Genomic DNA, 20,798 nt, shown 5'->3' on the forward strand with positions numbered 1-20,798 from the left:
TCCTGAGGACCTGGCACACGACTCGGTCGATGACCTGGTAGTTGCCTGGGACCAGGCGGCTGGGGGGGGCCTCTAGATTGAGTTGTGCCTTTGCGGCCTCTGACCCGGTGCCGATCCCGTGGGGCTCCATGGTTTACCGAGGAGCTGAGGGAGATGAAGTGCCGGAAAAGACGCCTAGAGAGCGGTTGGAAGGCCAGTCTCTCTGAATCTGACCGAACACTGGTAAGATCGCATATTAAGACCTACCTAGTGGCGATAAAGGCAGCAAAGTTTAATTACTTTTCCGCCCTTATTGCATCATCAGATAATCGTCCATCTGCCCTGTTCAGGGTGACCCGCTCCCTGTTACATCTGGGAGTGCGGGAGGATCCCCTGGAAGGCAGGGCTGAGGAATTTGGACAATATCTGCATGACAAAATCGCACAGATTTGGGGGGATTTGGACTCTAACTGGGTAGATTCAGGCAGGGTGGTAAGGAATAGTCTTGAGAATGTTATCTGGGAAGAGTTTGACTCTGTGACCCCTGATGACGTGGACAGGACTCTGGGGAGACTTAGTGCAGCCACATGTTTATTGGACCCGTGTCCCTCCTGGTTAGTACTGGCTTCCCAGGAGGTTACACAAGGCTAGCTCCAGGGAATTATCAATGCTTCATTGAGTGAGGGTTACCTCCCACAGCCTTGAAAGAGGCGGTGGTGAGGCCTCTTCTCAAGAAGCCTTCCCTGGACCCGGCAGTGTTAGCCAACTATTGTCCTGTCTCCAACCTTCGCTTTGTTGCGAAGGTTGTTGAGAGTGTGGTCGCATGACAGTTTCCACAATACCTGGAGGAAACGTCTTATCTAGATCCATTCCAGTCGGGCTTCAGGCCCAGATACAGCATGGAAGTGGCATTGATCGCATTGGTAGACGATCTCTGGAGGGCTCGGGACAGGGCTTGCTCCTCTGTTCTGGTCCTGTTAGACCTCTCAGCGGCTTTTGATACCATCGACCATGGTATCATGCTGCGCCGGTTGGAAGAGTTGGGGATGGGGGGCATTGTATTACGGTGGTTCTCCTCCTTTCTCTCGGACTGGTCGCAGTTCATGTTGGCAGGGGGGCAGAGGTCGACCTCGAGACGCCTCATATGTGGGATGCCTCAGGGGTCAGTTCTCTCGCCCCTTTTGTTCAACATTTATGTGAAACCACTGGGTGAGATCATCTGTGGCTTCGGGGTGAAGTGCCACCAGTACGCTGATGAGACCCAGCTGTACATCTCCACCCCGAGCCACCCCAACAATGCCCTTGAAGTGATGTCCTGGTGCCTGGAGGCCATGCGGATCTGGATGGGGAGGAACAGGCTCAGGCTCAACCCATCCAAGACTGAGTGGCTGTGGTTCCCGGCATCCTGATATAGTCAGTTGACTCCATCACTGACTATTGGAGGGGAGTCGTTGGCCCCCACGGAAAGGGCCCGCAACTTGGGCATCCTCCTGGATACATAGCTGTCCTTGGAGGAACATCTGACGGCTGTGGCCAGGGGGACCTTCTGTCAGGTTCGCCTGATCCGCCAGTTGCGTCCCTTCCTAGATTGGGATTCCTTGTGCACAGTCACTCATGTCCTCGTCACCTCTCGCCTGGACTATGGCAATGCTCTCTACATGGGGCTCCCCTTGAAGAGCACCCGGAGACTTGAGCTGGTCCAGAATGCGGCCGCGCGGGTAGTGATGGGAGCTGTATGGCGCTCCCACATAACACCTCTCCTGCGTGAGCTGCACTGGCTCCCAGTGGTCTTTCAGGTGCGCTTCAAGGTATTGGTCATCACCTTTAAAGCGCTCCATGGCATAGGACCTGGATACCTTCGAGACCGTCTGCTGCCACCAACGACCTCCCACCGACCGGTGCGCTCCCACAGAGAGGGCCTCCTCAGGGTGCCATCGGCCAAGCAATGTAGACTGGTGGCCCCCAGGGGGAGGGCCTTCTCTGTGGGGGCACCTGCTCTCTGGAATCAACTGCCCCCAGAATTCAAGACCTCGGTGCCTTCCGCCGTGCCCTGAAGACCTTCCTTTTTCAGCAAGCCGGGCTGGCTTAATGCTTTTTAAATGTTTTTAATATGTTTTGTTATTGTTTTTTAACTTTGGGGCCAAATTTATATATATCTTTTTAAATTGCTTTTAATGTTTGTATCTATGTTTTTTACTTTGGTTGTACACCACCCTGAGTCCTTCAGGAGAAGGGCAGTCTATAAATTTGATAATAAAAATAAATTTGATAATAAATATTGAATAATAGATTTAAGATATGGGTTGGCTAATTCCAGTTGAAATTTAGAATAATTTCCCAGCTCTAAGAATAATCTGGCAGTGAGGTCAGTTGATGAGTAAGGTGGTGAATTCCACTTTGCTGGATATGTTAAATTGAGGCTCGACAAGTTGAAGCTTTAATTTTAATTTAAGCAGAGGAGACCCAAATAGCTTTTCTAATATTAAGATTCTTCTATTACTTCTACTAATTACTGTACTGCTACTACTATTGCCATTAACAGGCCAATGACTGCACCTCAGATGAGTCGCTGTGATCAAGGCCATAAAGGAACCACTTCTGCTAACCATACTATGTCAGCTGGAACAAATACCAGGTATTTAACAGAGGCTGCCCTGCAACATGTTTTTTTTTGACAAGTTTTATTGGTTCCGCCCCCCCATGCACACCCACATATTTTTGAAATAGAATATTGACCATATCATATATATATAATTCATCATATTCAAATATATTTTACTTAGTTACAGTTTGTGCCAAAGTGTTCTTTTTCCATATTTATTAATCAAATCTTAATTTTTCTATTCTTATTTTTCTAAACAGTATCTTCTTTCACCCTCAAATTCTATTTTTTCTATTCTTAATCATATACATTCTCCTTAATTTTATTTTTTATTAATTCAATCTTTATCTTAATATATTTAAACGTGTTCGGGGATGCCTTTGTTCCATTTCATCTTTTTTGTTTTACAGCAATCTTTCTTCTCTTTCTCTTCCTCTCCCTCCCTTCTTTTGTCCTTCCTACCTTCTTCTTCCCTCCTCTCCTATTCCCCTTCCTTTCTCCCCCTCCTCCTATCCTCCCCCATCTAATCTTTCCTCCTACTCTTATTCCCCTTTCCTTTCTTCCTCTCCTCTTCCCTTTCTTCTGTTCCACTCTCTCCTTCTCCCTTCCTTCAATCTCCCTACTCCTTCTTCTATCTCTCTCTATTGCTGTATTCATTTTCAATTCAGTGCTTTTTTTCTATGGTGTCCAGCAGTGGTGGGTTGCCCCCGGTTCGCACTGGTTCTATAGAACCGGTAGTAAAACCGGCGGGGGGCTCCGCCCACTGACCCTGATGTCATCAAAATGCTTCTGTGTATGCGCAGAAGCTTCTGCGCTTGCGCAGAAGAGCACATGCACGAGCGAAGCAAGCAAGCGCATGCGAACAGCCCCATTGCGAACCGGTAGTAAAGGTAAATAGAACCCACCCCTGGTGTCCAGGCATCCCTGTTTTTCTCTCCTTTTATTGTATATATTCCTCAAAATTCCCATCATATTTTAAAATTCTTAACATTATATTTCAATTTGTTTCATTTTTACCTTAAAATCTTTCAACTTAATTAACTTTCCACCTCTTATTTTCATTTCAATAGTTATTTTTCTCTTTTCCTAATATTTCAATTACTTCTTGATATTTTAACATATAGACCATTTGTATATCTGCTGGTCTACTTACAACAATTTCTTACATCATTTATTTAACATTTCAATTTCATTTCTTACTTCAATTTCCTTTGTTTTTTCAATCCTTAGCACACATTTCTTTACTTTCATTTCAATTTTATGTCTTAATTCCAATTAAGTATTCCCTTTTACAGTAATCTATATATTTATTCCAGTTTATTTCTTACATACCACTTCTACTACTAATGCCATTCCCTTAAATCAACATATCACTGCTTTAATTCCTTTCTACTACATTTTTTCTTTCCCCTTTTAACCATTTTCTTTTACACTCTCCTGAATTCCACTTCTTGATATTTTCTCCCCTTTCTCCCATTCACTTATTTCTTTCTTCCTCTTCTTCTTTTTGTGTTTATTATATCCTCCTTCCTGCATCTTTTCTCTAATTTTTAACTTTGTTACCCTTTTAGTTCTCCCCCTTTCTCTTTTCCCATTATCTTCTCTTTTCTTCTTTTTTGAGAGATATTCCCCTCTTTCTATTTTTATTTTATCACTTTTAATCTCAATGTGATCATCTATATTTTTTCCTTCAATTATTTTCTTTCCCACATTATATTCTTGCTTCTCATTTTTCTTTTCTCATTTTTTCTTTTTGTATTCTATCCAGTCTTCCACTTCTTTGTTTCCCTTAAACGCTTCTCGCATCTTTTGCAACATCTCCCTCAACTCCTCATACTCATGTTCCCAATTTTCCATATTTTCAGAAGAAATAACTTTTAAAATTATTTTTATTTTCACTTATATATAGTTCGAATTCAAGTCCATTTAATGTCTTTTTTGTTTTCTTTCTTCTTTCCAAATAGTATCCAATTCAAATAGTCCTTTTAAGTCTCCCCAGTTCAAGGTTTTAATATTTCAAGTTCTTTTTGTAGTCTTACTGCAGCTGTTTAAACAAATACTCCCCATACGGCTTCTCACGTTGATTTAAGTGCAATATTTCTTTTCCACCAGCAAATGACTCTCTCCAATCCACAAATCCCCAGGCAAAAGTATCAATTGTAAATCTACAAAAGTAGTGCTTTCTGTTCTTCAATTAGTTCCTTTTGTTGTTAAATAAATGCTTTCTCTCAATTTCCTTTTCTTTATATTTATACTTAATTTCTTCTAAGTCCAATTTAAATCCAGGTGGTTAGTTCTCATTTTAGGGCTTTCGTTTTTAAAGTTCCTCTTTTTATTTTTTCCTTCGCTTTAAATTCCTGGATGCCAATGAGCTGCTTATTTCAGGTTGGGACCTCTTTTAAAGTTTTTTTTTAAAAAAATTCTTCTTACCTATGAGTTGGCCAATCACTCATTCGGATAATACTCCGTTTCATCATTGCTCCTAGTTCTTTCTCCTTTATCTTGCATGTGGCCGCCTGGCTTTTGACAGCTCCTAAAGACTGTCTTCCCTTGCTGCTGGGTCAGAGGCTGATACAAACACTTCAGGGAGTTTGCAACCTCTCTGTTCATGCCTGCCTGTGCTTCCGTTCTTCACTGTCCCTACAGGACAGCTATGATCCCTGGGGATCCGCTAAAGCAGCTGAGATATCAGCATTTTCCAGGAGCCCTGGAATTTGCTGTACTGCCACTGGCACCGGCCACACCCCTCCTCCCCTGCAACGTATTGTTGAAACCTTACTAATACTAATGTTTTTTGCGTAGTCTATATATTGTACATAGTAGTCTATATATATATTTAGTCTATATATATATGTAGTCTATATATATATTTGCATAAGAAAATGAATGTTGGGACAGATAGGGACAGAATATAAGATCTACCCTATTAGATCAAACCAGCAAATGAATATGGGTTTTATTTTTGTTTTTAGCAGAAGCCAGTTCAAAACTCACAATAATCTGACACATAATACATGATAGAAAAGACAGTCATATGTCAAAATTTATTTCTATCATTTAGTAACCTGAAGTGCAATTGCTATAAATATATCTCCCCATGAAAATATGCTTATATCCAGAGTTTAGCAATCTCACTGCCCTGGGGTGAGAAGAATCAGACTACTATGCAGTATGACAAATGAAGTTAGTCTGAAACTGGAACTGGGGTTGGAACTTGCAGCTGCCTGAGGAATGGTCTGAGTCCTTCTCAATGCACTTCATGACATACTAAACTGGGGCAGAAGACAGAAGTAGGTGAACTTTTGAATGTTATTATTCTTAGATGTGATGGCAGAATAGACATATATTCTCTACATCTTCCTGTCCACTTCCACTATCCAGATGAAGATGGAACCATTTTATTTTGACTTCACTCCTGTAGTTCTGAGTACCTAGAGTAGGAGCTTCTCAATTGACCTTGTGATGTGTTTCAGACACAGGGCTTCTCTCACAGAGTGGGTAGGATTCTGGCAATACCAAACTTCAGGTCATCCACCCAGGTCTGCCCTAGCTTGTCAATAATTGTACATAGAGTTGTTCTCCATTGTGAAGAAATTGTTCGGTCTTGTAAAATATGGGGAACATTCTTTTTTATTATTCTACCACAAGCTTTTGCTCTAAGCAGAAACAGATGATGGGATTGCACAGGAAGAAATTTGTGAAAATTATCTCCTTTTCCATCTGCCTATTGGAAATTGGAAATTATATGGAAATTTACATTAGTTTAAACAATATATCATAATTGGATAACTTTCATGAACTAAAATACTGTTTTTAATTACAGTGGTTAAAAAGCCACTGCTAGACTTTATTCTTTGTGATTTTGTCTAGACTTTTAAATAACTTATGCCTACTCTGGTAGCTAATGAATATTTATGAATATGAGGCAATCAATTTAATGATTCCTACATAATAACCTTAAATGTAGTACCTGAAGGAAAGCCCTCGCACCTTTTCTTCTGCTGAAATTTCATTTGGACTTTCTTCCAAGTATGTGTGATTCAGTGACATGCTACAGTTTGTATAGAAATGTTTCCCCATTAGAAAGCAAAGCTCTTTTCTTCTTGTGAACAGACCGAGATGCTGTTTTCCTCTGTGCTCACTAGATATGTCCATAGTCACAGCTAATCATTGGCAAACATAATACTAAATAGAGCTGCGTGTGTATTAAGTCCAAATTATGTAGGTCTAAACAGAGCTATTGTTATCTCAAAGAAATGCGCAGAACAGCAATCTAGCATGGGGTTAGTGCATTAGATTTCATGCACATACAGCACCACATCCAAATATGATTCTTGTGCAAGAGGAAATTGCTTCACATACAAAACAGGTGTTATCAGGAGGGTGGACATGAAGAGGAAAGCATCCCCTCATTCTTCCATTGCTACTGCATGTATTGTGAGTATTTGATCTAGACCAAAGTGTACCTTGCCTTATGATTTTTGAATTCCTCTGTCTTTGTTTTTGTCTTCTAAATTCTAGGTATCCAGAGCAAGGAGCCAAACTGCATTTTATCAGGTACTGGAATATTGCCGCCAGCCTCTTTCTTTAGAATTTGTAATACATTCCTTTAATACAATCTTCCCAAACTAGGCTTTATTTTGAATGGTTTTATACCAGAGATTCCATACCAGGAGAAAACAGCCAAAAGTCCCTTAAGTAACAGCTTCTGCCTTCTCTGGCTGCTTCTCTTATGAGAAATATCAAGCAATGATTTCCCTGCAAAGGTACAGTTCCTGTAAAGGTACGTTCCATTAGCAGGCAGGATTCATGACAATGATATCACATATCAGCCCATTGTTTTCTCTTGATTTCCATATTCTGCATTTCCTGTTTGTTATGTTCAGAGAAAATCTTCATTTGCTAGAGGAAGGCCAAGGCATCCAGCGGGAGGAGCTGGATGAACGGATTGCTAGAGAAGAGTTTCGGCGACCTCGTGAGTCCCTACTGAATATATGCACTGAGTTCTACAAACACTGTGGCCCCCGACTGAAGATCTTACAGAACCTGGCTGGAGAGCCCAGGGTGACTTCTTTAGAGCTGCTGGATGTTAAGTCTCATATGAGGTATTATTTTTGAATGTCCATAAATATTTGACTTGTCCCTTAGCAATACGTGTGTATGACAACTATTCACTATAATATACAATACAGAATTATAAGCTTCTTTCAATTGTAAGTAGAATAAGATTTTTTCTTTTCCAAATTACTTCAGGTAATATCGTAAAAAGGAAAAGGGAAATCTGATCTAAATACTTCAAATATTGTGGATACCAAGAAATAAAGTCACAACGGAAAAGCTGTTCTGGTGTAAACACCCGCAGCATCATCCTTTAGCTCAGTGGTTCCCAAACTTTTTCAGTACACCACCCCCTTGGTACTACAAACTCATCCTCAGTGCCCCCCACCCAGGGGTGGGTTCTACTTACCTTTACTACCTGTTTGCAGCAGGGCCACGCGCGCACGCTCACTTCGCTCACCCATGCACACGTTCTTCTGCACATGTGCGGAAGCGTTTTGGTGATGTCGGGGTCGGTGGGTGGGGCCTCCTGCTGGTTTTACTACCGGTTCTATAGAACCGGTGAGAACTGGGGGAACCCACCACTGCCCCCACCCCCACCCCGTATAAATAGCATTGTTCGGAATAGTGGTTTGCACGACCCACTAAGGAAGATAGTAACAGTAAAATACACGGAATACAGCCATTTTTGGCCTCCTGAAGCCTTGCCCCGCATGTCCCGTTTTTGTGAAAAACGGACCCGTTTTTCGCAAAAACAGGATGCGCAGAGCCTTTGGGAAGCCTGCAGGCTGGTCCAATACAAATCTATCCCTGTAACAAAAATAGCTAACACTATTAGTTAATACTAAAGAAATCCCCTGAATCAACCAATCTAGAGCAGTGATTCTCAGCTGGGGGATCCTTTTGAATTTGCTGACCACCAGCGAGTGGGAGAAAGCAATTTCACAGAGGAGGGGATGGAGAGGGCTGTGGGATGAATTCACACCCATTCCCAGATCCCCTCCTTGCCACTTAGTGCCCCCCTGCCGCCCCTTTTGCCTCTAGCACCCCCCTGCCTTGCCTCTTACCGCCCCCCCTAAGTCATCCCACCGCTCCCCAGGGGGTGGTACCGCCCACTTTGGGAACCACTGCTTTAGCTGAAATTTATAATTATAAATCTTGTCATTTCTGTGTGTAAAACTCAGCTAAGTATATTTTCAGGAAATCATTCAGGGTGTATTTTTTGTTACTGCATCATCAGCCTGGTTGCCATTTATATTTATGACTTTTTTTTATCCCTGAAGACAGATAATTGGAAGGTTGTCAGGAACATATAACCTGCCACTCTGAGATATAGATAAATTTTTGCAGAAATATATTTAGATATAGAGATTTTGGTTGAAGAAAATAAATAAAGTCAATACGGTTTTCATTTCAGCAGCGATGATCCTTTCCCTTTCCTTCATAGTTATAGAAAATAAGATCCATCAGTCTTGATTCTGCTTTCTGGGAAAACCGAGGCATCCTATCAGTTTGAGAACTTTTGTGCTGATTAAAAAATGGGGGGAATATTTATTTCCTTGATTCCATCCATCTTCAGATTATGCATTTTCAAACAATCCTATCTCTGAGTGGAGCCTTCAGTGGCAGTGAACTATGTATCAGATGAATCTTAGTCACAGCATCCCTTAAAAAGCCAGGAAGCCAGGAGGCCACCAAGAGGTTGGGTGACTACTCGGTAGGAAACCTTCAGGCACACAATCCTATCCTCCACCAGGTAGACCTTAATTTTAGAGAGCTGAGAAATCAAAGAACAGGAATATATCTGGTGGCAGTGCATCCAGTGATCCCAATTCATAGAGCATCTAGCTTCTCGTATCCACCATTTTGCAGCATGGGTCTGCCACTCTTTCTGTAAAAGAATATGAACTGACTTTGGGGAAGGAAGAGCTTTTGTTTGATATAAAATGGGACAGAGAGAATCTCTAGTGGGTTTTCCAGATTTTCTTATTATGGCCTATAGTGATCAAGTAGCATCCTAAAATCTCTGTGGTGTTTGTTTCTTGACCTGGCTTAAGTTTCCCATTTACTCCTATCACCCTGTAGAAATGAGAACCTCCTCTCTCTCTTCTATACCAGAGGGGGCAGTCCCAAATGTTTTTTATTTCAATCTGCTAAGCAAATTCATGTCCAACAATACAGACAATAAGGGACCAAACACATTTCAAAAATAAAGAGAAGTAACTATTGCTAGGTCTAAAATTTAGGTTCTTCCCCATTGCTATACTTACTCCTTCTCTTTATCCTCTTCTTCCTTCTACTCATGATTCCAGCCAGAGAGGTAAGATTAGCAAATTGTGCCATGACCAGAAGAGCAAAAAATATATGGATAAGGGAAAGCCAAAACTAATTCCTTATGGTAATAATGTCCATAGGGAATCTATCTCTACAGTTGCCACTGCCTCTTTGTATTCCAAGGGAGATATTGCTTCTGTCTTCCCAGAAAGGGAAAATGAAGCTCCTGGGAACAAGCTGTCATTGATACTTGAGAAGATTGAACTGTAGAGCAGTTATAATGCATATGCATTTCTATTATTAGAATAAGCTTTCTTGGATTGGATAATAGTAGAATATTGCAAGATATATGCTCTGATTAAAATTAACTTCATGGTTCCTTCAGTTTTCCTAAGGGGAAAACATTCTTTTGTTGTATTAACAGATTAGTGGATAACATTGATTTTGTCTTCTAATACTCAAAATATCAGAAATGTCTGAAAATTAGATAAATAGGTTTAATTATGCTTAAGATAATACCAAATCACATGTATATGATTAAACAACACATTATGATAAAACTTGATAAGTAGGGATCAGTACTATGGCAACACATTAACATTCTGCTCTATTACACTGCTGTAGTATTTTCCCATCCTTAAGATAATAATTTTATATAGTATTGCATATAATATATAAAACTAAGTAATGAATACAGGTAGTCTTCAACTTCCAACCATTCACCTAGTGACCATTTGAACATTACAACAACACTGAAAAAGTGATTTATGATCATTTTTCACACTTATGACCATTGCAGCATCCCCATGGTCACGTGATCAAAATTTGGAACCATGGCAACCACATGTATTTATGACAATTGCACTGTCCCAGAGTCATGTGATCACCTTCTGACAAGCAAAATAAATGGAGAAACCTGTTTCACTTAACAACTGTGTTGCTAACTTAACAACTGCAGTGATTCACTTAATAACTGTGGCGAAAAGATCATAAAATGGGGCAAAACTCACTTAACAACTATCTTGCTTAGAATTTCTGGGTTCATTTGTACTTGTAAGTGGATGACTATATATAATATGGTTCCTCTATCTAGTAAATCTACTATGTAACTAAATTATTAAGAAAGCAGTATGGATATAAGAAATACTATTATTTATTTAAGCCATTATATTATTTAGGTACCTATATGCATGGTTCATTTAAATAAATATTTTTACATTTCAGAAAAATATTTAATATAGAAAAATATGTAATAATGTTAAATATTTAAGGTCAGATTTCCTTAGCCCATTGTGTCCTCCTGATAGCAAATTCCTATATTATTTTACTATCATAGTCTTTAGGTTGCCACATCTCTAGAGTGCATCAGAATGAAAAGGCTGCATCAGACCGTGAGAATCACCAGTGTGATTATCAGTTATCTTTTGGGACTATGTAGCATTTATTTATTGAGAGTGAGTTTTTCCATTAAACGCTCATGCACATTCTCAAAAGAGCTCCTGTGACAAAATCCAGATTTTCCTCTTAATGAGCAATGGTTTTAGATTGGCAGAGATTGCACATTCCCTTTTGAAGCTGGCACCTTATGATACCCAAACAATGGAGAGCCGAGGGCTCCGCCGGTACATCATGGAAATGCTGCCCATCACTGACTGGACAGCTGAGGCAGTGAGGCCTGCCCTTATCCTCATCTTGAAAAGACTGGATCGTATGTTCAATAAAATTCACAAGATGCCTACTTTGAGGTAAGTGTGTAAGCCACGAAGGAAGGGTATTATTATTATTATTATTATTATTATTATTATTATTATTATTGATAATGTTCGCTACATTGAATTCCTTCAGTAAATATTTAAAAATATACAGAGAAAGTCTGTTCTGAGTCTCAAAGAGCTTTATTTAGCAAACACTGGAGTTCAATAAACAGTGATATTGTTGAGAGAATAAAACCTCTACACGTTGAATTGAATTTCTCAGAATATTCAGAGCTTTTCTCAGTACAGAAAGGCTGATTGTAAACACCTATCTCCTAGACATTAGAAATTTGCTTCATTTGCAAGGTTTTATCTTTATAAAAGTAAGGAGTGTGATATGCCCATGTTCATTTTTTCCTCACTCATTTATGTTTTGCTGGTTATTTGAGCATTTTACACTTTCACTTTTTTCTACAATGTTTTATATTCCATTATCCTTCTGAATAACAGGTAAAATGATCACACTGAGATACTGGTTATTGCCATCTGAGATCTTTATCTTGAACTTTCCTTGGTGTTCCTATTTCTCAGTCGCCTTTTTCTAGGCTAACCATTTAATGCCACCTACCGTTGTATTCTAGGAGACAGGTTGAATGGGAGCCTGCCAGCAATTTGATTGAAGGGGTTTGTTTGACACTTCAGAGGCAGCCAATCATATCCTTCCTGCCTCATCTTAGGTCACTGATCAATGTCTGTGTCAATTTGGTGAGTAAATAAAACGGCAATCTCCTACACATTTGCCAAGCTCCCTTCTACAATACAAACTCCCTGTTCAGCACTCCTAGAAAGAACTTCCTTGAATAACACCAGACATAATGAAGTACATTTTCAAAGTGGTGCATGGGGAGAGAATGAAAAAGAAACCCATAATCCAATGACTGGTTTCGGCTACTTTCCACGCACCACTCTGAAAATCCACTTCTGCATGTTGCGCTGAGAGTTGAGGGCTGCAAGTTGGAGAGTGGGGTGGTGGATACTGCACACGCCTGCATTCACCTGGCAGAGGAGTTGAAAAGAAGTGTGGGACCCTGGAGACATTATTCAGCCTCACCTTGTAAAAATAATGCAAAAGGACATTAATTCTTAACAAATTACTGGAATGAAATTGTTTTGCCATTTATAACATTCATAGTTTAAAGAAAGTTTGCAGTGTCTTTGTATGATGTTCAGATCCTCCTGACTCTTTAACTTGGATATTTCTAGACTGTATTAAGGAACATCAGTTTGACCTGGTATGCCCTTGACATGCATAAAACTGCTATAATTACAGCTGACATGAAAGACAATTCCAGAATAGGTAAATCTTTCACGGGTGTGATATCTCTTCAATTTAAAAAGATGAAAGAAGCTAGAATACTTAATGTAACAATAACTGTCATTTTAGCACAAACTTAATGGGTAAAAATATTGAGTTTTTATAAGGTTAAAATGAAAGCTAATAAATTGGAATAAGTACCCTATATACAGTGCTGGTTTAAATTAGTTGGCATTTTTATTGATCTTTTGAAATGATTTTGATTACAGTCTGGAGGATCGTAGAAGGCAGGAAATTCAGGAAACTCAGCTGAAGTCAGACAAGATGTTGAACTATATTGACTTTTGGTCTGATACACCAGGAGCTTTATTATCAAGAGTATACAACTTTCATCAGCTGGAGGATCATACTGAGATTTGTGGCACATATCAATAATTAAATTCAAGAACTGCATGTCCCAAGATCCAAGTTGGGGAATCTTAGGGATGAAATGATGTGTTAAAGGGTGCAAGTGTTGTTTCTCATTTTGATCCTTAATTAGTCCTAGCTTCTAAATAAATCAGGTCAGGTCATTCTGGGGTCTGCAAAAGGAGATGTTGATAAAGTACATCTCTTTTAGCTCTACTCTAAATAGCTTGAAAGTTATTACAAGGTGTCTGCCCACTGGAATAAGATTCTCCTGAAATATGATTGCCCATGTCCCTGTTAGTGTTTTGAAGACCTGACTCTTTGTCCAGGCCTTTGGTGACTGTGATTGAAGCCCCTTTTAGGTTGTGGGGGCTTGTTATTTCTCCTGTCCACCTGGCCATCTTTCATTCCTTTGTTCTTGTTTGTTCTTGTATTGTTTTATTTTCTCTTTTATTGTTATTCTTTGCCCAGAATTGTTAGGGGGTTGGGTGGTATACAAACCTAATAAATAATAATTAAGAAAGGAAATTAGTGGATATCCACTCCTTCAAAATGGAAGAGTGTTATTTTCTTTTCTAAGATCTTCCTTTGTAAGATCTAGTTATTGAAATACAAACAGAACTGATGGAAAGCAGACTGAAAGAAATGAGCGCTTCAATACAAATGAGCACCTCCAAACAATATTAATAATTAATCCAGCACTTAAAATTGGCCAGAACAAGATGCTTGTGCTAGCTGAGGTCTTGGGTGGGGGAGATGTCAAAAAGTGCCCAGGATCTTGTAGTTGTGCCAAAATGATGCCCATGATCATGTAACTGAAGTCCTGCCCATTTTTATCATATATCATATGCATGAGATTCATGTAAAAAAAGAATCAGAACCCTTTATGCTGCCTTTAGGACTTTTTGAATTCCCCTTCCATGCACACACATGTTCAAGCCAAAAACTTAAGAAATCTATGACAAATTATATAATTATATAATTTATATATAATTTGTCACTACCAAATTCCTGAAAAAAATCCTACTTACACCAAGCAATTAGGTCACAAAATAAGTTTCAATTGTTTTGAGTAGCCATTAAACCATTTGATAGTAGAGTATGTACGGTAGTTTTGTTTTTGTTTTGGGAGGCCCTTTGTCATGGCCTGAAACTATACTTGGCATAAATTCTATGTTAAAATCTTATGTACAGTACATACATCGAAATCCTCCCTTTATCCCCATGCAAGTTTAATTCTTATACAAGAGAAGAATCTGAACATTATACGAACAATCATACAAGGGAGTCTGAATATTGTGTTAAATTCAATCTGGATCGGGCTCAGGACATTACCCTGACATAAGGAGATAATAACTCAAGCCAACTAGTACAATATTGATGATTTCAAGTACATGTTTCCATTGAGTACAGTAACTACATGGCATACCCTCCAGCCTCACCTATTCTACTAGTACAGTGCTGGTTATTCAGGGCTAGTACTGGGTACATTCTTAACTATGCTGATTTTCCTTGTGCCTTCCGTCCAGTCCTCCTGCTAACCCTGTAGTAGTGCCTTTTCCTTCCCACCCATCTCCTGCTAAAACCACTCCATTCCCTTCTTGACCCCAGCTACCGCAAGGCATGTGGAGGGCCCTGAGCATCCCAGTCTTGCGCTATCTGAAGCGTGTACCTCATTAACATTGGAGGGTATGGCATGGATGGAATTGAAATAGTTGGTCAAGGTGATGTGCTGTGTTTGTATTGCAGGTGATGGGAGTAGTAGGACCTTCCAGTGTGGCTGATGGATTGCCCCTTCTTCATCTCAGCCCTTATCTCTCGCCACCTCTACCCTTCAGCACAGCTGTTGTCCGGCTTGTAGCATTGCAGATTCAGGTGTGACTGCCTTGCCTGTTAGACAGGCTTTGCTTCTTATGTGGTTGAGACACCAGTTCACTGGTGCTCTTTCGTTTTCTGCGAAAGCTGGGCAAAAACTGTGAGGCAAAGTTCATACTTCCCCTTACTTAATGCTGAAGTTTCATAACATAACATTTAGCAACTCTCCAAGTCTTTGGTGGGTGTCAATTTAGCATAATTCCATTGAGTCACATTGGAATTGTGCAGATTGAAGCCAACCAAAGATCTGACATGAGCGACAACTATATTTCCTGACAATGTAGATTACACTATTTATTTTTGCTTCTTAGATGAATAATAAGAGCTACAAAAGTGCTGAAGCAATAAGTCTTTTGTAGGTTGTAAACTTGAAAGGCTAAAGCTAATTTCATGGAAGTGCTTTATATGAATCTGAAGATCAGGTATTTTTACATTCTGCCCTCTGAAGTATTTTATATAATTTCCAGTTTGCATACCCATTCATTAATTCTAGAAGATATTGCTTATCAGTTTACTATCCCAGATTTTCAGAACTTAACTGACAGCTTCTCTCCCTCCCTCTCCTTCCCTCCATCTTTTACCCTTTCAATTACTTAAATATTAAGTATTTCTATCAGTTAGATGAAGATAATCTGGGATTTATATCTGTTAATGGTTTTTAACATTGTTCATTATCAAGTATACTCTTTTAATAGCCTAAACTCTGTGGAGTAACTTAGGATGCTACACTGCATTGCTCCTACTTGGAAAATGCAAATTTTGTGCTTTGTTTGTGGGGAGGGGTTAGTTCTTCATTGATGCTAAAATAAGGTGAGAAGGAAGAAGATATGACATTTTTTTCCAGATGTAGACTTTCTGCTCCGGTTCCCTATCTGTCCAATCTTTGGCATTTGGCAGAATCAGGATCAAAACAAAACAATAGGTATGGTTTTCCAAATGTACATTTTCAGAGAAATGTAGTGAATTCTTAAAAATGACTGAAATACTTTTCCTTGCATTTTTTCTATATTTTTTTTTATTTCAGAACTTTTGGTTTGAGTTGGCATAGGTATACTATCTGCATCATTTAGACTAAAACAAATAGGTCAATGAGCCCCAAATCTTGAATGTTTAATCAATTGGTTATGTTGAAGCTAAAAATCTAAGGTGTGAACCTATCCTGTAATATATTGGGTGAACCAAGTATTTGTGGATCCAATTTTTAAAAATTTTGCTGTTTTAATCTACCAGTTTTAATTAATATGTAATCTTTTTTATTATCACTGCACAGGCTTTAAAAGAAGATTTTCCCTTAAGCCATGTGATCTCCCCATTCACCAATCAGGAGAGAAGGGAAGGAATGCTTTTAAATCTACTGATTCCATTTGTGCTCACAGTAGGATCAGGAAGCAAAGGTCTGATTAACAGAAAGAATATTTTTGTTTCCCCTCCTTCCTGCCTCTGTGAAACAGCAATATTGTGCATTGTTATACCTTCATGTTTCTTTTGGCACAAGCATTCTTTCTGGTGTATTGTCTGTAAGGTTTGTTGAGGACTTGGATGAGAACATTGGTGTGTTGTAGTGTCCTTCTCTCATTTCAGCTGTATTTTCTGAATTAAATCTTTGACAGAGGAACTCCCCTTTTTGAAATCACCACAGTGACAGAGCAGGCCGGACAAAGCAAAAATTCACCTATATGTAAGAAAACATGGGGACAAACAAGAAAAACACACAGCTTCTATATAAGCTACTCTTCCTGTATGGTTTAAACTCTCTTATTTAACATGATCATGTCTACAGTGCATCTGATTTTGTTCCAAAGGCTTCATTCACACTTTCAGCTGGGCTCTGATCTGCCACCTGACATTGTGTGGGAGGGTACAGCTTAGTCCTTAGGGCTAAGGCCCTTTTACGTCTCTTTGGTTAGCAAGCCAAGAGAGAATATGGTGACGTCCAGCATGAGCCTCAATTCTTAAAGAATCAAAACCAAATATAATATAGTGTAGGAAATGCCAAGAAAGAGCATGATTCCTTTGTCTTGTCTTGTTGTGTTTGTTCTTGAATAATTTTGTCTTTTGCTTACAGAAGGAAAAGGTAGGGAAACCGTGGTTTACAGAACGTTTATGTGTCATTGTGTGGTGTTTGATTCTTTTATAGGAATCAATGCCTGATTTGCTCTTTGTCTTTTCCTTTTGATATCATGCAGACAGCCCTTGGCTGGAGCAGCCTGAAGTTCTCCTGCTGCTCCAGACAGTCATTAACATTTTACTGCCACCTCGCATTATTAGCACTTCACGTAGTAAGAACTTCATGCTGGAGAGCTCCCCTGCCCACTGCTCCACTCCAGGAGATGCAGGAAAGGACCTGCGTAAGGAAGGGCTAGCTGAATCCACTAGTCAAGCAGCCTACTTGGGTGAGTGAGAATTTCAATCTGGCAATGAAAATTGAGAACAAGCTGATAGGATGACTATTTTTTCCTCCCCAAAATAGTCTATTCCAAATCTTGAATGTGCAAGTATGCATGGGTTGTTATCACTATACTGTTGTTTAATTTTTCGGACTTATTTGTCTCATTTTTTAGCTTTGAAGGTGATCCTTGTTTGTTTTGAGCGGCAGCTTGGTAGCCAATGGTATTGGCTGAGTCTGCAAGTCAAAGAAATGGCTTTGCGAAAAGTTGGAGGGCTGGCCCTATGGGACTTCCTGGATTTTATTGTACGCACTCGAATTCCTATTTTTGTACTTCTTCGACCCTTTATTCAATGCAAGGTGATTCACTATTATATTAGTCAGAATTTCTTTTTGAAATGATATTGCATACAGGATTTATTATTGTTCCAATAGGGACAAGAAATTTCTTTGCGATAAGGTGCTTTTGCAAGCAATACCCCTCAAATCCAGAAATTCAGTTTCAAAAGTATTGGTTTGAAAGTTAATATGCCTGATTCACTCTGGATTTGTAAAAGACAGGCCTCATGATAAATGGCTGAGAATAGTTGTTTTGTATGTGCATTAATAGCAAGTAAAATTTCCCAGTCTTCATGGTTGTCCCCTGCATTGTCATCCTCAGTTGCTAGCCCAGCCAGCTGAGAATCACGAGGAACTGACTGCCCGACAACACATTGCTGACCAGCTAGAGCGGCGCTTCATCCCCCGCCCTCTCTGTAAGAGCTCTCTCATTGCAGAATTCAATAATGAACTGAAGATCCTCAAAGAAGCTGTGCATAGTGGATCAGGTGAGGACACTGGTGGAAAAGGGAGGCTGAAGATGAGGAAACAGGAAAGGTTTGATCAGAAAAGAACATCAATGCTAGCATCAGACCGAACACCAAGTGTTTTTTCTTCTCATCAAACACATATTATAGAATGAGAAATCTGAATTTTGATAAATAATGAAGGAATCCTCATTCAAAATTATAAGCAGTTGTAAACTTGAATTGTGATGGTGATTGAAAGATTATTTACTAAAAAGTAGAATTTAATTTATGACATTGGGAGAAAAACTTGTGATGGTTACTTGTGGTTATAATTTCCAATGAGGCATTCTTAAGGAAATAAAACTAAGTACATTTCAAAAGAAAGCTGCTCCTTTCTTTATCCACACTGTTAATCCTTTACATTTTTCAACTGATGGCTCAGAATCATATGCCTTTCCTTTTGCTTTGATAACATTATTCTACTAGCATATTGTCATTCATGTTTTAGCTTACCAAGGGAAGACCTCCATCAGCACTGTGGGAACCTCCACCTCTGCTTATCGACTGAGCCTTGCCACTATGTCCCGCTCCAATACTGGCACTGGAACTGTTTGGGAACAGGATAGTGAGCCTTCTCAGCAAGCCTCCCAGGATACTTTAAGCAGAACAGATGAAGAAGATGAGGAAAGTAAGTATTCACTAACTTAGACATGATTTGATTTATTTAATTAATTTCTGTAGTTGCCCATCTCAGTCCAATTGACTGAGTCCAATACAGGTAGTCCTCAATTTACAATCATTTGTTCAACAGAATAATATAATATAATATAATATAATATAATATAATATAATATAATATAATATAATATAATATAATATAATATAATATAATATAATATAATATAATATAATATAATATAATATAATATAATAATATAATATTTTCAAAATTCAGTTACAATAGCCTTGAAAAAAGTAACTTATGATCTATACTCACTCTTACAATCATCCCACCACTCTCACATCATATGTTTGCAATGTGGGTGCTTGGCAACCAGCTCACATTTATGGCTGGCGGCGATGTCTGCAATCACGATTGCAATTTGTGACCTTTTTTTAACCAATTCCCACCAAAAAACACCCATTAGGGAAGCTGGATCCCCTTAATGACCATGTAATTGGTTTAACAACCATGGGTTTTTTTAAAAAATTTTGATTTATGGTTAAGCAACCATTATGAAAATTGCTGTAAAATTTCAGCTTACAACAGAAATTCCTGTCCCAATAATGGTCTTGTTGAAGATTACCTGTAGTGTGCATTTTGGCCTTGCAATTCAGCCTTCTGCTCAATCAGGAATCTTGATGCTGAGCTGGAGTGTTACTCTCTTCCTATATTTCCCTTGGCAGCAGATTTACTGCTTATTTTTCTTTGGGTAGAACTTTTCCCACCATTGAGCTCCTATGAATCTAGTTAAAAGAAAAGAGCTGAGGACAGGGATGCTAGGGCATTAAGATACAGGATGGTGGGAATCAAAGGAATTCTTCAGTCTTCTCACATACATCGACTCTTTTCCCTAAAACAGACCCTGACTCTTCATTCTTTAGGTGACTGGCCCAAGTAATATACAAGTAGTCCTTGACTTATGATCACAATCAAGCCCAACATTTCTGTTCTTAAAGAGAGACATTTGTTAAGTGAATTTTGCCCCATTTTATGACCTTTCTTGCCACAGTTGTTAAGTGAACCACTGCAGGTGTTAAATTAGTAACACCTAGGGTTATTAAGTGAATCTGGCTTCCCCACTGATTTTGCTGGTCAGAAGGCTTACAAAAGGGGATCACATGACCCTAGGACACTGAAACAGTCATAAATATGAGTCACTTGCCAAGCATCTTAATTATGATCACATGACCCTGGGGATTCACCAACAATCATAAGTGTGAGAAACAGTCATTTCTTTTTTTAGTGCCATTGTAACTTCAGATGGTTACTAAATGAACTCTTGTAAATCAAGGACTACCTGTACCATCTGATCTTGTTTGGTATATATTCTTAAATTATCCAAGTTAAAAAAGCATCAAATGATCAGGTTTTTCAGATATATTTTTAGCATTTCTTTTCAAGTCTTTCTGGATTTTGTATTAATTAGGAAGGCTTTTGGAGCTATTGTAGAATAAGGATTAAGGAATTGGCATCAGCCAAGGAGACTCAAGTTTATATCTCCATTCAAAAAATATGAAAACCTGGGGCTAGTCTTAACATTGCCTAACCCATAATGGTGTTGTTGGGGATCATTAGGGGAGACTCTATGTACATTGTCTTAAACTCAGGGAGAAAAGGGGGAGTTTTTATCTCTCTCACATACACATACTAAATAGGAAACACACACACACACCTGCCAAAGCTGGCAGGGGCAAG

At 39.2% G+C, this 20,798-nt stretch overlaps 1 protein-coding gene across 17 annotated transcripts in view; it reads left to right on the plus strand.

Annotated features, from left to right (window-relative positions):
* Positions 1-20,798, plus strand: part of UNC80 (unc-80 subunit of NALCN channel complex) — a 174,940-nt gene that overhangs the window by 130,637 nt on the left and 23,505 nt on the right. For 16 of the 17 annotated variants that reach the window (XM_060688149.2, XM_060688156.2, XM_060688157.2 and 13 more), the window contains 11 exons: positions 2,522-2,614; positions 7,103-7,138; positions 7,468-7,686; positions 11,458-11,658; positions 12,249-12,372; positions 15,080-15,205; positions 16,476-16,599; positions 17,392-17,598; positions 17,767-17,951; positions 18,253-18,418; positions 18,888-19,067. In XM_060688149.2, coding sequence (XP_060544132.2) covers positions 2,522-2,614; positions 7,103-7,138; positions 7,468-7,686; positions 11,458-11,658; positions 12,249-12,372; positions 15,080-15,205; positions 16,476-16,599; positions 17,392-17,598; positions 17,767-17,951; positions 18,253-18,418; positions 18,888-19,067 — 1,661 coding nt within the window. Of the gene's footprint in view, positions 1-2,521; positions 2,615-7,102; positions 7,139-7,467; positions 7,687-11,457; positions 11,659-12,248; positions 12,373-15,079; positions 15,206-16,049; positions 16,127-16,475; positions 16,600-17,391; positions 17,599-17,766; positions 17,952-18,252; positions 18,419-18,887; positions 19,068-20,798 lie in introns of those variants that run through there. The other variant, XM_087882166.1, reaches the window with a different exon arrangement.

This window comes from Pantherophis guttatus, chromosome 1 (assembly GCF_059756535.1).
Source record: "Pantherophis guttatus breed Tessera chromosome 1, ASM5975653v1, whole genome shotgun sequence".
Lineage (NCBI taxonomy): Eukaryota > Metazoa > Chordata > Lepidosauria > Squamata > Colubridae > Pantherophis > Pantherophis guttatus.